At 46.8% G+C, this 14,402-nt stretch overlaps 1 protein-coding gene across 1 annotated transcript in view; it reads left to right on the top strand.

Moving 5' to 3' along the window:
- Nucleotides 1-14,402, top strand: part of MYO5B (myosin VB) — a 203,581-nt gene that overhangs the window by 55,074 nt on the left and 134,105 nt on the right. Inside the window, exons 5-7 of the mRNA XM_047086219.1 lie at nucleotides 587-743; nucleotides 7,840-7,983; nucleotides 9,314-9,395. Coding sequence (XP_046942175.1) covers nucleotides 587-743; nucleotides 7,840-7,983; nucleotides 9,314-9,395 — 383 coding nt within the window. The remainder of the gene's footprint in view (nucleotides 1-586; nucleotides 744-7,839; nucleotides 7,984-9,313; nucleotides 9,396-14,402) is intronic.

Below are 14,402 nucleotides of genomic sequence, written 5' to 3' on the forward strand. Positions count from 1 at the left end.
TTTCATCTCATTTCTGATAAACTTGGAGCAAGATCAGTCTGGTGGTTAATAGCATGGCTTTTATGATACATACGCATGAATAAGAAATTCAAAACCATATCTTCCGGCTCAAACACAAAACTCTTGTTTTTGAAAAATTACATTTGCAGTGGCACAAGATGGGCATGTTAGAGAATCAAAAGGTGAGACTGTATACCTGAAAAGGCATATATGTAAATTCTCAGGGTGTGTGTGTGTGTGTGTGTGTGTGTGTGTGCATGAGCGTGTGTATGTACATAGAGAAATGTTTTAGGGTGTGCTGCATCCAGAGAGGAAGTGAAAGCATGACCGGCTGGCTGTGCCTCCCTTCTTGAGGGCCCTTAGGAAGGGTATGTGCTATTTGTAAGCCCTTTGCTGAACTCTTCCTTCTCCTGTTTGTGGATCTTGTGGAAGCCTCCGAGGGAGGGCAGGCTGTTTTGGCAATGTTCTTCATTGTTATCCTTAAAAGAAGGCAAGATTCTCTTGGGCTCGGGCCCTTGTCAACAGAGCCCCTGGAAGGCAGCAGTTTATCCACAGCAAGTAAGTGACCAGAGCTCTTTCCTTCCAGAGATGAGAAGAACCAGTCCATCATAGTCAGCGGGGAGTCCGGAGCCGGCAAGACTGTGTCAGCCAAGTACGCCATGCGCTATTTTGCCACGGTGGGTGGCTCGGCCAGCGACACCAACATTGAAGAGAAGGTCCTGGCATCCAGTCCCATCATGGAGGTAAAGCCTTTCCAAATGTATTTGGCTCTTCTGGCTGGAGTTGCTTCCTCTGGCAGCAAGACTGCTGGGTGTCCAGCCTTATGTGGTTGCCCACAAGAATCCTTAGAAAGCGGTGCATGTGCCCACATTCGTGCTTCCCCGGAGAGTCCATTGTCTACAACTGAGGAAAAAATTCCAAAGGTGCCCCTAAGACCACGGAATTGGGAGTACTCTAACCTGGTAGTGCCTCTCAAGTCCCTAGTACAGAGTGGAGTGTCCTTTTCCTGTCCTCCTTGTCCCTTGACTCCGCTGGATGCTCTAGTGAATGTCCCTCCATTCTACCTTCCCCTCTGCTGCTGGTCCCCTCCCCTCCTGCCATCATGTGTTAGCAAATCTGCATTTCACCTGAACCATCCAATGCTTGAAGGCCTGCTGGATCAGGAGGGCAATTTGCTTGGGCAGGGCTGGGAGGACTATGTAGAAGATTCCTTTTTTCTCCTAAAAACATTTGGACATTTTATTTGGGGGTTGAGGGGAAGGGTGGGACCAAAAGCTATGCGGTGACACAGAATCTATTGATCCTCAGAAAGCAGTTACCAATGGTGGCATGAACTGGCCAGCTTGGGTTCTGTCTGGATCTTGACTCCTCACCCCCAGCCTCAGAGCAGTCAGTACAAGTACAAGGCCAGAGAGATTGCCTAAAACTTAGATCCTGCTGTAACTCATCATGTTTGAGGGTCACAGCTCCATTTCTCTCTTTCTTTCCTCCATAAAAACTTAATTCTGATAAAGTAGATCTAAATGGGCATGCAGTCTCTGGCCAGCTTTGGTTTCCGACTCTGAAATGGAGGCTCTTGATTATCGTCTAGGTTACAGTCTGGTAGGAATCGGCCCCCTGCCAGTTTGGGGCAGCTCCTTTGTTTTAGGAAAAATTCGTTTGAGACTGAAAGCTGCCAAAATAGCATCAGATTTCTCTGCAGTGCCTTGAGCCGCGTTGATTAAGAGCCAAGTCACCAAGATGATTGGTCTCTCAGATTCTTTTGGAGCTGGAGGAAACAAGAACCTGCCTGGACCTTCCCAGATCCCCTCCCCCCCCCTTCCTTTACCAAGTGCTGGAGTAAATTCTGAGTCTCAGTTCATAGGAATTCATGGCTTTTACAGGCATAGTCTCCTGACGACACAGTTGGATTATCTTGTAGAACTTGCATTCTCTGTCTACTGACAGGACACAATATATTCATTAACAATTCAACAAAAGCCAGTTTCCATACTGTTCTTATATGGATTGGGAAATGGTCAATACAGTTGGAGGCATTTTTATTAAACAGATGCAAACAGGAAAACTTTTATTCTGTTATAATGGTTCTCAAACGTGACTGCATCAGAATCACCTGGAGGGTTTGTTAAATGAGATTGCTGGATTCACCCACAGTGTTTCTGATTCAGAAGGTCTGGGGTAGGGGTCCCAAAACTTGCCTTTCTATTAAGTTCTTAGGTGATGATGATTCTGATGGTCTGAGTACCACAGTTTGAGAACCATTGGCCTATGAAAAAGGTAAGGGCTCACTGGAAGATATGGACAAGTAAAAGGAAATAAGTCCCTGCCTAACCCTACAGCTTGCTGAGGATTGTTCAACATTTGGGTCTGTTTCCTTTCAGTTGTTTCACTGAGTATTGCAGTCATAAACCTTATCCCCCATGTCATTGAGCTTTTTTATGAACTGCCTTATTGGCTGCAAACATACTAATATTGTTGGACATTCAACTTGATAGCCTGTTTGCTCACAGCATTTGTTCTAAGCCCAAGATGGTGGCCTGGCCATGGCTTCCATTCAGAATGTGGTGGACCGTGGCTTCGGCCTACCCTGGATCATCCATCTGTGCACCTATGAATTGAGGCAGCTAAGATTGTAATCTACAGTTAACATCATGTTTCATCTCAAATGGGAGTGAAACCAGGCTTTCGGCCTTTCCTTCGCCCCTGAGTTTCAAACCTCAGTGCATTTTTAAGGTAGTAAGTTTTCAAAGCTACAGAACGCTGCCTCTTTTGGAAGCAGTATGTAGTTCTTCTAGGCAAAACAGAGAAGGGAAGTTCTCTCTGGTGACTGAACAAAGTAATTTTAGCCGAGATGATAATTTATTTTTAAAATTTTTTTTTTCAACGTTTATTTATTTTTGGGACAGAGAGAGACAGAGCATGAATGGGGGAGGGGCAGAGAGAGAGGGAGACACAGAATCGGAAACAGGCTCCAGGCTCTGAGCCATCAGCCCAGAGCCCGACGCGGGGCTCGAACCCACGGACCGCGAGATCGTGACCTGGCTGAAGCCGGACGCTTAACCGACTGCGCCACCCAGGCGCCCCCGAGATGATAATTTAATGAAGGTAGATCACCACATTAAACATGTTCAAGACAAGATTTTTTAAACTTGTTTTATGGTAGTTAAACGTACATAAAATATACCATTTCAATTATTTTACATGAACAATTGAATTAAGGACATGCACAGTGTTATGCAACTGTCACCATCATCCACTTCCGGAGCTTTTTCATCATCCCAATTTGTACTTGTTAAAGAACAACTCCCTGTTCTGCTTTCCAGCCCCCAGACCCTAGTAACCTCTATTCTACTTTCTGTGTCTATGAATTTGCCTGTTTTAGGTACCTCTTATAAGTGGAATCACACAACATTTGTTCTTTTGTGTCTGACCTATTTCACCTAATGTTTTCCAAGTGTATCCATGTTGTAGAATGTAGGCGTATGTCTTTGCTTTTTATGGTTGGATGACATTTTGCTGTGTGGGTATGCTGTATTTTGTTAATTCATTCCTCTGTTGATGAATCATTGGGTTTTCACCTTTTGGCCAGTGTGAATAATGCCACTGGACAGTAGCATGCAGGCATCGGAGTTCCTATTTGGGGAATGTTTTTTTTAAATTATAGTTATCTAAAAAGATCTAACATTTCAATATCTATTATGTCCTGAATGGGCTGGTGCATTGCTGGGGATTCAGGGTACTTTGGCATGGGAGAAATGTGAGAACAACACACACTCCCCAAAACACACAATGTGGTTCACTTGCTAAAGTCTAAAGGGGAATGTACACACAAAGCAGCCTCCTCATGCACGATGTCACATAACTAAATGCTACAGTGGTTTGGATGCGCAATGTTAAATTTCTGCCTTGTGCAGGTTGGTACTTTGGAAACCATCTGGGTAATTCCTTAGGGCTCAGTCTGTCAAACTACAGAACGTGGTCATCTTAGAGACTGTCCCTTGACCTTTAAGTGTTACATTTGAGAGAAATCTTGGCTATAAATGTGGAAAGGAAGAGTCCCAGCCGGGAAAGAACTCTGGGTGGGTTAGGAAGTGTTGTTGAGCAGAGAAAGCAGCTTCTATGGTGCTAAAACCTAACTTTTCATGACTTTGGAGTCTAGCTGGGTCTTTGTGTCAGGAAGCCCAGTCAGCTTTGTGGCTCCTCCGAGGGTTATAGGCAACACAAGTTTGTCCTAATCAGGAGACAGCTGATGACTGACGACTCTGCCCCTGTCCCAGCTCAGGACGGCACCTCCTGGCTGAGCAATCAGTTATGCTCCTCGATCATCTCATTATTTCTGCACCCTGGCAACTGCAGCCGCCTCCTGGGGAGACAGAGTTGAGGACAATCTGAGACGGTGGAATCCCCAGCCAGCTGTGCTAAGTGGCAGTTGTTTGAATTAAAGGCGACTCGAGGGTGGATTGGGATGATTTACTCTCCGTGCCAGAGCTCTCTGCCCCCACTCTGTGTAAGAGCTTGCCAGCATCCCGGCAGCGATTTGCTCACAAGTCTGCACTGATTAAAAGGATATTGGTAATCAGGAGACTGTTAGAGCAGGGACAGAACCAAGTCCAGACCAGCTTCTTGGGATCATGTAGCATCATGTAGCTTCTTGGGATGACCAGAGTCTGCATGCACACAAGTCCAGGGGCCAGAGGCTCCCCCATCCTGGGAGAAAGGGGGGCGAGGGGTACAATGAGCACACACAATATAAACTAAGACCACTTACTATGTAATTTGGGGGATTTGACTTTTTTTAAGCTCAAGAAACAAGGCCTACAACTATTAACCTATTCATATGAGAGTCTGCACCCAAAATAACTTCGCTCTTGTCTCGTGTCAACACACTCTGGCCATCCCACACTCTCAGGTGCCCTGTCCCTTTGCCCACACCATATCCATCACTAGAACCCCCTCCCTCCCTGCTATCAGATTCTACTCACCCTTGAAGACCCTCAATTTACATTCCTTAACGCCATTCCGCTTGTGCTGGGAATGGCTAATAGCTCCCTTCCCTGTGCTTCCACACTATGGGTATGTCTCTCATATTGTATAATCCTAATCCTACTGAAGTTATTCCGGGCCATTTGGTCTCACTACATATTTGCATATGCATAAACAATGAAGAAGGTGGTCCTCTTATGTCCTATGTGAATGGTAGTGTATTCTGTCATTTTTGCAACTTTTTCCACTCAACATCTTTTAAATTTATCCCTGAATCATGCTCTAGCTTACTTTTACTAGCTTTATAGTGTCCCATTGTGTGAACACACTACACTTTATCTGTTCCCCTACTTGTGTGCATTTAGGATGGATTTCTTTTTTTGTTAAATACAACCTGCCTAGAATAGAGTTGCCTGTTAGGTGTGTGTATATTCAATTTTACTAGATAGGTCCAGTTACTTTTCAGGATGGTTGTTCCTGTTTCCATGTGAGCCGGCAACGTAGGAGAGTTCCTTTGTCCTCACACCCTCCTCATTCTGTAATGTCAGAGTTCTTTGCTGTGGCCCTTCTGGGCTGCTGTTTTAATCTACAGTTCTTTGATGACCACTGAGGTTGTCTTTTCTTAGGTTTATTGGTCACATGAGTTTTGTGTTTTGCGTGTGTGTGTGTGTCAGAGAGAGAATTTCCTGCTGTAGCATGGCTCATTTTCCAGATTTTAACCACTTGCATCATTTTTGCTTTTTTTTTGTTGTTTTTGGTCTGTGAGACTCGAGGTTAAAACCTGTTTTTCTGTTATCTATGATAACTGGACTTGTTTTCCTTATGCATCAAGACGTTTCCCGAGTCAGGGGATAACCAGAAAAATCTAGCCACAAAAATCAAGTGAGATCTTTACACACAAGTTGGGAGTCCTTCCTACCTAGGTTGAGTTTATGGGTTGGCGGTAATAAATAACCTTTTTGTGGGTGACGTTACATACTTTTGAAAGTACTTACAGGTGTATCATTTCTCAAAACAGCCCTCGTGAGGTGAGAAGGATAGATCTTTTGACGGTGATCGTTAGGCCCTGGGCAAGCACTGCCTAGGCCGTTACAGGGGGTGGTCTCAGGTAGGGCAGAGGCTCTTGGTGCTGCTTTACAAATCATGGAATTTGAATATTTTGAAATTTTGAAATGGAAACGTATTTATGGAAACAAGGTTATCTTTTGGAATTTTCCACAAACTGGACTTTGCTAATTGTATCCTCATGATGTTGGTAATATGTTCCCTTTCTCCCCTAGGTTTCCTGTAAAAGGGCAGTAAAATTCAGAGACTTGATTAAATTGAGGCTGGATTATTGGTGCACATTTGGGACAGAACACTCGGTGCACTTGGATGGTGAATTGGATATGTAGGGTGCAGTCACTCTTGGACTGAATAGCTTCCTTAGTGCAAGCTAGGCTCTTTGGTTTCTGCGAGTGAATGGTTGCGTGCCTGAAGGTCTCACTTGCTCACCTCAAAAATAGGAATGGAATGTTTCCATGAGCATTTATTAATGTGATCTTTTAAAAATTTTTTAATGTTTATTTTTGAGAGATGGAACAAGAGTGGGGAGGGTGGGGTAGAGAGAGAGGGAGACACAGAATCCAAAGCAGGCTTTAGGCTCTGAGCTGTCAGCACAGAGCCCTACACTAGGCTCGAACCCATGAACTGTGCGGTCATGACCTGAGCCAGAGTTGGATGCTCAACTGACTGAGCCACCCAGGTGCCCCTCTTATTGTAATCTTTTACACAGTGATTTGCTTTCAGCTGTGGTGTTTGCCTTGTTAATAACAGATGCCAGCTAAGCCTTGTGTAGTTTTAGGATGTCCAGAGATCCCGGTAGTTTGGGAACTTGGATTTGGCTGAGAAGGGGTAGAGGGTGGAATGGGATTTTACGTTTTTTTCAACCTCTGTGTGCCACAAATTTTCTCGACAACTGAAAACGTATAGTGGATATTTTTCAACCATGTAAGAATGTAAACATGTGAGAGGGACTAAAATATTAATATATTCATTACCAATTTATTAGCAATGTGATGTTTTCTAGAAAGTGAATAATCATGCCAGGTTATTTAGCCGCTCACCTTTTAAATTATCCTCTAGGGGCATCTGGGTGGCTCAATTGGTTAAGCATCCAACTCTTGGTTTCGGCTCAGGTCATGATCTCACAGTTCGTGGGTTCGAGCCCTGCATTGGGCTCCATGCTGACAGTGTGGAGCCTGCTTGGGATATCTCTCTTCCTCACAATAAATAAACATTAAATGTAAATAAATGTCTGCTGTTTTGAATGGTGCCCCTACAGCTGCATAAGAAATGGTACCAAGAGGGTGAGGTCTTCCTGATTTGATCTAGTGATGAGGTGCAGAGACGTTGGTTGATCTTTGGTCTCTTTCTTGGAAATAGTTTATCAGTTTGGAATGACATTTGACTGCTTTGTCATGGAGGTCTGATCAGAGCACACTAAGGTTTGTGTGTCTCAAAACAATTCAGAGCTCTTGGATACTGGCTTTGGTTTAATAGCTCAAGTAGTGCTCAGAATGGTGCTCTCGGTGATGCTCTAGACCTTTGCTTCATGTAGCCATCATATGCACATTCCAGGTAGGATAACTTGACAGAGTTCACCAATCCAGTCCTTACTCTCACTGGCCATTCTTAGGAGTAAAGGAGGCAGGAAATGAACTTTTGTTTTTAGCTCAGCTCATTGTCATCCCAATGGTAGGGGAAGCCCTGTAAGGAAGTGGGGGGCTGGGGGAAGGGAGATGCTGCCACAGACCTACAACCTTGAGGTCAAGAAAGCTTTCCTGGTTTTGCATTCCTTCTGTTTGTTCTGTGCAGGCCATTGGAAATGCTAAAACCACTCGCAATGACAACAGCAGCCGTTTTGGGAAGTACATTCAGATTGGCTTTGATAAAAGGTACCACATCATTGGTGCCAACATGAGGACCTACCTGTTGGAGAAGTCCAGAGTGGTCTTTCAGGTGAGTGGTGGGACGTGGGCTTCTTTGTACTTTCTCCCATGAATGACGTTTACTTGCCCTCTCATCCGCCTCCTGTGCCCAGAGAGCACCTCCTCTTTTGGAAGTGGAATTGAATACACTTGTTCTTGTGGTTTTCTTTCCTTTCATCAAAAAGGGTTTGTTCGAATGCTATGGTCGTCTACCCAGTATTGTTTTGAAGTGGGTATTGTTTCCAGTTTCAGTCAACAAACCTAATGAGTGCCTGTTACATGCTAGATACCAGAGACAGGTGAAGAATAAGATGGTCCTGTTCTTTGTGGGTTGTAATCTTAGGATTAGAGGATTGTTGTATGGGGTCTCTGGGCTTCAGTGCTCCCCAGGAACCTTACTTTGTAGGTTATATTTTTAAAAACGCAAAAAACACTACTTGGACATGTGCCTAGCCCAAAAACTGTCCTCCTCCAGCCCCTTTTCAATGGTCCCATACTTGAACTGGGATGGTGCGTGTCCTGGTCTGAGCCAGCCACACCCTCTTCCCACCCCGACCCTCGGCAGAGGGGACATCCAAAACAGCCTCAGCTGTTTTTCAGAGATGCCTGTCTACATGCTGATGCTTAACAAACATCTAATGATTTTTTTTAACTAGTTTTATTAATGTTTTCCCTTTGTTCAGGCTTTCTCTCCACCTCCCAAATTTTGGTTCAATAGCCCCGTATCCTTATCTCACTGCAGCAAAGTAAACAGCCTACTGTGCTGGGTACAGGTCTGATCTGGCTGTGACTGTCCAGACTCTTCTCTGAACAGTCCTTGAACCTCCTTATTCCTTTGCTCAGGCCTCCTGAAGCTCCCCCCACGCCACCACTCTGCCAACTTAATGCAGGTGTAGCCTGAGTGTCCGCTCTAAGTCCAGTCTCTGTCTTGGACTTGATGTGACTGCCCCAGCCTGTCATGCTGGGCAAGGGCATAGCTCTGACTTAGTCCCAAGCCTCCCAGGGGGGAATGGGAGTCTACTGCAGGCAAGTTACGATCTGTGCAACATGAGCCAGGCAACACGGATATCTGAGCAAGTGTGTGTTGTCTGACCATTCCACTATTTGCGAAAGAGCAGTGATGTTCTATGTGGGAGAAAAAATACACGAGAGGTAAAAATCTTGAAGCTTGAAGAAGGCCCCATAATAGTGAAAGAGAAGTCCGGGGGTGGGAAGTGAAGGTGGCAGAGGGTGTGGAGGAAAACCTGAGCAGAAGTCCTGACCTCTGTCATGTGACCTCCGGACCCTGGGATTAGAACAAGTGAGGGGACGATCTTGGGGGTCACTGCCCTAAACCTGTTTAACTTTTTCCCCTCCTTCAGGCAGATGACGAGCGGAATTACCACATCTTTTACCAGCTCTGTGCTGCCGCCAGTCTCCCGGAATTTAAGGAGCTTGCACTGAGTACGTAACGTGCGTGTGTCTGTCCTCGGGTGGGCTGCTGCAGCACCAGGTGCTACATCTAGAGGCGCGGACTGGAGGAAGGGTGCTCTGCTCAAAGCCCTCCGTTGTGGGTTCTTGTCCCAGCTCTGCCTCTACGTGGGCACGTCTCCCCAGACCTCTTTGAGCATCAGTACTCGATCCATAAAATTGGGCTAATTGCCCCCAGGTTGCCTGCCACAGAAAACATTTGAGAGGATCAGAGGCAGGGGGCAGAACAGTATTTTGCAGAATGCAAAATACTTTCCATGCATTGTTTTGAAAAACGTTTCCACTTTAAACTTTGCAAAAAGTGTGTCCCCACCGTGAGGATCTAGAGATTTAGCTAAGGCACATCGTGTAATTGAGCTAGTGAGTTTTAGGTCCCTTTCAAGGATGGAGATGAAGAAAAGGAGGGAGGGAGAGGCCGGAGCAGGATGAAGATGGACGGCTGGATGGCACAGGATATGACGGCGTTGGGCTGCGGCGACTCTGGTTTCTTCTGAGCACGTGGGGCGCTGTGGCGCCTACGCACGGGAGCGTCGCAGGGCGACACGGAGTGACTAAAAGCGCCTCTCCACTGAGTCACCTGGCTGTTGCCATGAGATAAAAAGACAACCTTTCAGTTGTCTGCTAACACTGTGTGCCGCAGGCTGTCGGCAAGTTTAGTTTGCCTGGAGGCTGTTGACATGGAGCTAGGGCAAAGCAAGAGGAGTGAGCAGGCTTTAGTTCGAGATGCCACCAACGGAGGGCCTAGGCTCGGGGCCTGGAGCCTGGGGCTTTCCCCCTTCCGAGCCCTGGGACTTTGTAAGGAATATTGATGGACTCCGGGCTGGAGTCCTCAAAGCCATCTCCTGACAGATGCATGTGACGTAGGCAAGCCCGGGGGCCGTGTAGCATCCTGTGTGTGCCAGGTGTCCTGTCTCTGGTCTCTTGGGTGTCTTTTAGGTGAGGGCAGGTTCAGTAGTAGCAGATGGCGTGACGATGAGCTGGGTGTCTAGACAGAGGCTGGTTGGTCTTTGTGCAACTGTGAGAGAAATAGACTGCTGGGGCTTTGCTGTTCGTGACCCAAATCCTAGCTGTCTTGAGGGCCCAACACCAGATCCCCCTCTGACAGCTCCAGCCTGTGCTCCTAGTAACTAAAACACACCAAGTGGTTCAAACCTCAGTCTGCGCTCTTAACTCTGCCTCACTTATGAGCTTCTGCGGGTGTAGTGCTGAGCATAACCGTCGTGGGCCCTGCCCTTGCTTAGCTTACAGTCAGTTACAGTGCAGAGAGAGAAGGGTATGCTGAGTGAAGCATAGCGGAGATGGGTCAGAAGGTTCCCCAGGGAAGTAAATTGAGAACCAAAGTGGGAAGCCCAGGATGGCATATATTATGCTGGCCTTCTGCTATACTCTAGTCAGTGTTTACAAATCTGAATCTCCCCCACTGAAGCTATCAACTCCTTGAGGACAAGGAAGGACCGGTACAAGCCTTGTTTGATGAGCACCTCCGTGAGCTGGCACCTTGGGCTCTGATGTTGGTTTATGGCCACAAGTGACCAGTAATGTAGGCCATGCTAAGGGCTTTTGTCCCCCCACCTCTTTCCTTCCCAAAGTGGGGACATGAGCCCAGCTAGACTTCTCAGAGCCAGCCTGCAGGGGATCAAAACTTTTTTAAAGGTCATTTTTGTAGAAAAATAAACAAGTTCTGGCGAGATCCTTTGTATTTGGACCATTGTATCTCAAATGTAACTTTAAGGAAATAGGAAAAAAAAATCCTAATTTTTTTTTGCACTTATGCAAGTGCACTGAATTAAAAAACAAAAAATAGCTTTTCCATATTCTTTCTCTTGGCCTCTTCCTTGGGCCTCTGACTGGAGCAGTTGAAAACTACCCAATTCGATCCATTTCTTGCACTGTTTTACCTATGTGTGCCCTCCAAGAACATCTGGAAGGAAGCTGAGAGGTGTTGAGCTCTTGTGCTCAGGGGTGCGGCTGTGTTCGGCCTCGTGGGTGCATTGGCTGTGAGCTCTGAAGCTTGACATTTAGTTCTGCTGATAACCCTGGCTGAGTGGCTAGAAACCTGAAGTAAATGAGGGACTGGCCAGTGGTTCCTAGTAGATATTTAGACTGCCTTGCCTCCTCCCTTTTCTTCACCTAAAACATGCTACTCAAGTATACAGATGTCTCTGCAAGACCCCTGGCCCAGCAAGAGTTTTGTGCATTTGTCTGAGCACGGGGGAGCAGATTTGCAGCCATTCGTCTGTATTTCCCTCTGCCCTACCCTAATTGTTGGTGGCCTGTTGCATTAAAATGACCTCAGGATGAGATTTAAAGAAAAGTACTCCAATAAGTGTCTGCAGTGTGAATAAATGATGGTAAAAAAGAGGTATAATGGGCTTATATTTCCTTAAATATAGCCCTTAGGTAATGACGAATAAATTCTTTTCCACTTCTATCGATAGTTTTATAAAAAGCCTCTCTTGCACAGTTAGAACATAGCCTCCCAGGTGAAGTGCTGGCCCTCGGTCGTGGCCCCTGATGGTCGGTCCGCTGCTCTAATCACTGAGCTCACACTTCCTCAGTGGTCTAAACACTGTCTGACCCGACATCTGCCTGTTGAGCCAGTTACTAGGGGGCTTTGTGGTAGATTTCTCCTTAGAAATGCTGAGTAAAGAGAGAGCCAAACTGGAGGATAAGAGACGTTGCTCAGGTGAGATGGTCAGTGATGACTTCATGGGCTGGAAAGGAGAGCCAGGATCCAAGGTGGCTAAGCAGATGGCAGAGAACCTTCTGCTGTTGGGATGTCTCTTACAAGGGTCTGGAGTGTGATGGGGACACAGGCGATTGCAAACCTAAAAGCTGATAATTTTGATTGGATTCAAATCATTTAGTAGAGTGAGCTGTGACTGACCCAGGGGACCCCTGCAGTGATGAGCCTGAGCCAGAGGAGGTTCCCCTGGTGGGCCTGAGTTTGGGAACTGGCAGCAGGGAAGGTGGCGGGGTCTGACTCAGAACATCAGGTCGTAGGCCCTGGTTGTTGACCATGAAGGGTCTTGGTAGATGCTGAAAACGCCTCCTTTCCTCCAGCAGAGAGGTCTGGTGCCTTCCTTTGGAGTCTCAGGTGCCTGTTTTTCTGGTGTGTCAGAAAACTGACACTGATAACTTTTGACAACGAGTTAGGTTGTGTTTATGACAAAACCATGTCATAAACAACCCTCTCCACAATCAGGTGACCAAGTAGTGGGCTCTCCCAGGCCTGGCCAAAGTCTGGGTGAGTCTGAGTGATCCCTTCAAGCCTTATGTCCCTCAGTTTGCCTGTCTGAAAAATAGGAATAAATATGTGCAGTCATCTTCATGTGGGCCCTGCCAAAATCATCAAAGGAGGTACTTTGAAAGGTGAGTGAAAAGGAAAAATGAACGGATGCTTTTCATAAGCCTTGGAAACTATTGTGTCCTGTGCTAGAGCTTGTGGGGTGATTAGATATAAGAGAGGTGAGTTTGGCACCTTCCAAAGAGACCTTCCTTCCTAATAGTTCGCCTTTGCTGTGGCTGTCAGTGAGCCCGGGGCTCAAGTCCTTCCTCTCCCGGCTCTAGTCCTCAAAGTGTGTTTGCGCTACTCCCCCAGGAAGCCTTCCGTCATAAGCTATGACTGATACTCGGCGCCCCATCCCTGTGAGCAGTGCGGGTCCTGGCTCGGGCTGTGTGGGCGGGGCTTGGGTCTGGCTTCTGCCACTTCCTCGCTGGGCCTGGCAATGTGCACTTACCCAACGAGTGTGGCTTGGAGCAGAGGGTGCAAGGTGGGGAATGGAAGAGACCAGAAAGGAGAGGTAGGCAGGGCCCCTGTGGGCCTGGACCGAGAGTAGAGCTGAGGAATGACAGTGAGGAAGCCGGTGGATCTGAGACCAGAGATGTGGAGGCAGCCCTGAGTCCAGAGGGGAAGGAGGAGGAACCTGCAGCTGCTTCACAAAAGACCCTGGAGGTCCTTTCAGGGTGCTTGAGCCCTGTCTTGGGGGCATAGGGGTAGGGAGGGGGTCTCTAAAGGGCTTTAGATAGGGTTGCAGTGTGATCAGAGTTACCAGCAATTTGAAAGTGGACTCGAAAGGACAGGAGAAGGAAGGAGACTGGGTTAGTCTTTGGCAACAGTCCCCAGACAGCAGGTGCTGAAGGTCTGACCCCGGCGATGACAGGGGGAGCAAGGAAAGAGACTCAAGAAATTCTTAAGGGATCAAACGGGCAGATCAAGGTGTTGAGGGAGGACCGGGAATCACAATGAAATGGACTCTCTGCATGTTTAACTGATGCGTGCTCAAACGGTACGAACTCAGATCAAGGCGAAGTAATTGGGTCTTTACAGGAGAAGAGGAACACCAGCCAGTGTCCAGCTTTGGCATCTTGTCAAACGTACATTTAGAAATTCTAAACACTGGTCAGGATGGTATTCCACAAAGGTACTGTATTTTCTGGAAAATGTGATTTTCTGAAGTAATTCTGACGAGGTGCCCTTGTTACCCTAAATGCCGACTTCCCAGCCTATTGTGCGGCTACTACCCAGGGCTTGTTGCATTTTTGCCCCCCTTCTGGGGTTGGCTCTGACTCCTAAGGCAGAACTGAGACCCCTCCTTGCCACTTGTCCCCCAGGCTGTTATCAGAGGCCTGACTGAGGAGGAATTGAACTGGAGGTGAGAGCAAAACACAAAACAAGGGTCTCAACTCGCTTCTGTTCACCTGTCTGAAGAACTCGGGTGCCCAACTTGGTAGAACAACTGAACAAAAAACCCGGTGAATCCTGTAAATTGAAGTACCTGTGACTATCTCATTCACTGTTTTTCACATGCTGGTTTTATACAAACATGTTCGGTCAGCATGGTGTAACGTTCTGTGTTTCCTTATCCAGTTTTCTCTCCATTTGCCATTGTCAATAAAGGTGATACCTTAAAGGGTTCCACATGCGGCTGGGAATAAAACTTCACCTGGGATGAGTAGAAATCCTCTTGGGTCGTGATC

This window comes from Lynx rufus, unplaced genomic scaffold, assembly GCF_022079265.1.
Source record: "Lynx rufus isolate CCGP_SWC_20201006 ecotype Redwood Valley unplaced genomic scaffold, mLynRuf1.p SCAF_20, whole genome shotgun sequence".
Taxonomy (NCBI): Eukaryota; Metazoa; Chordata; class Mammalia; order Carnivora; family Felidae; genus Lynx; species Lynx rufus.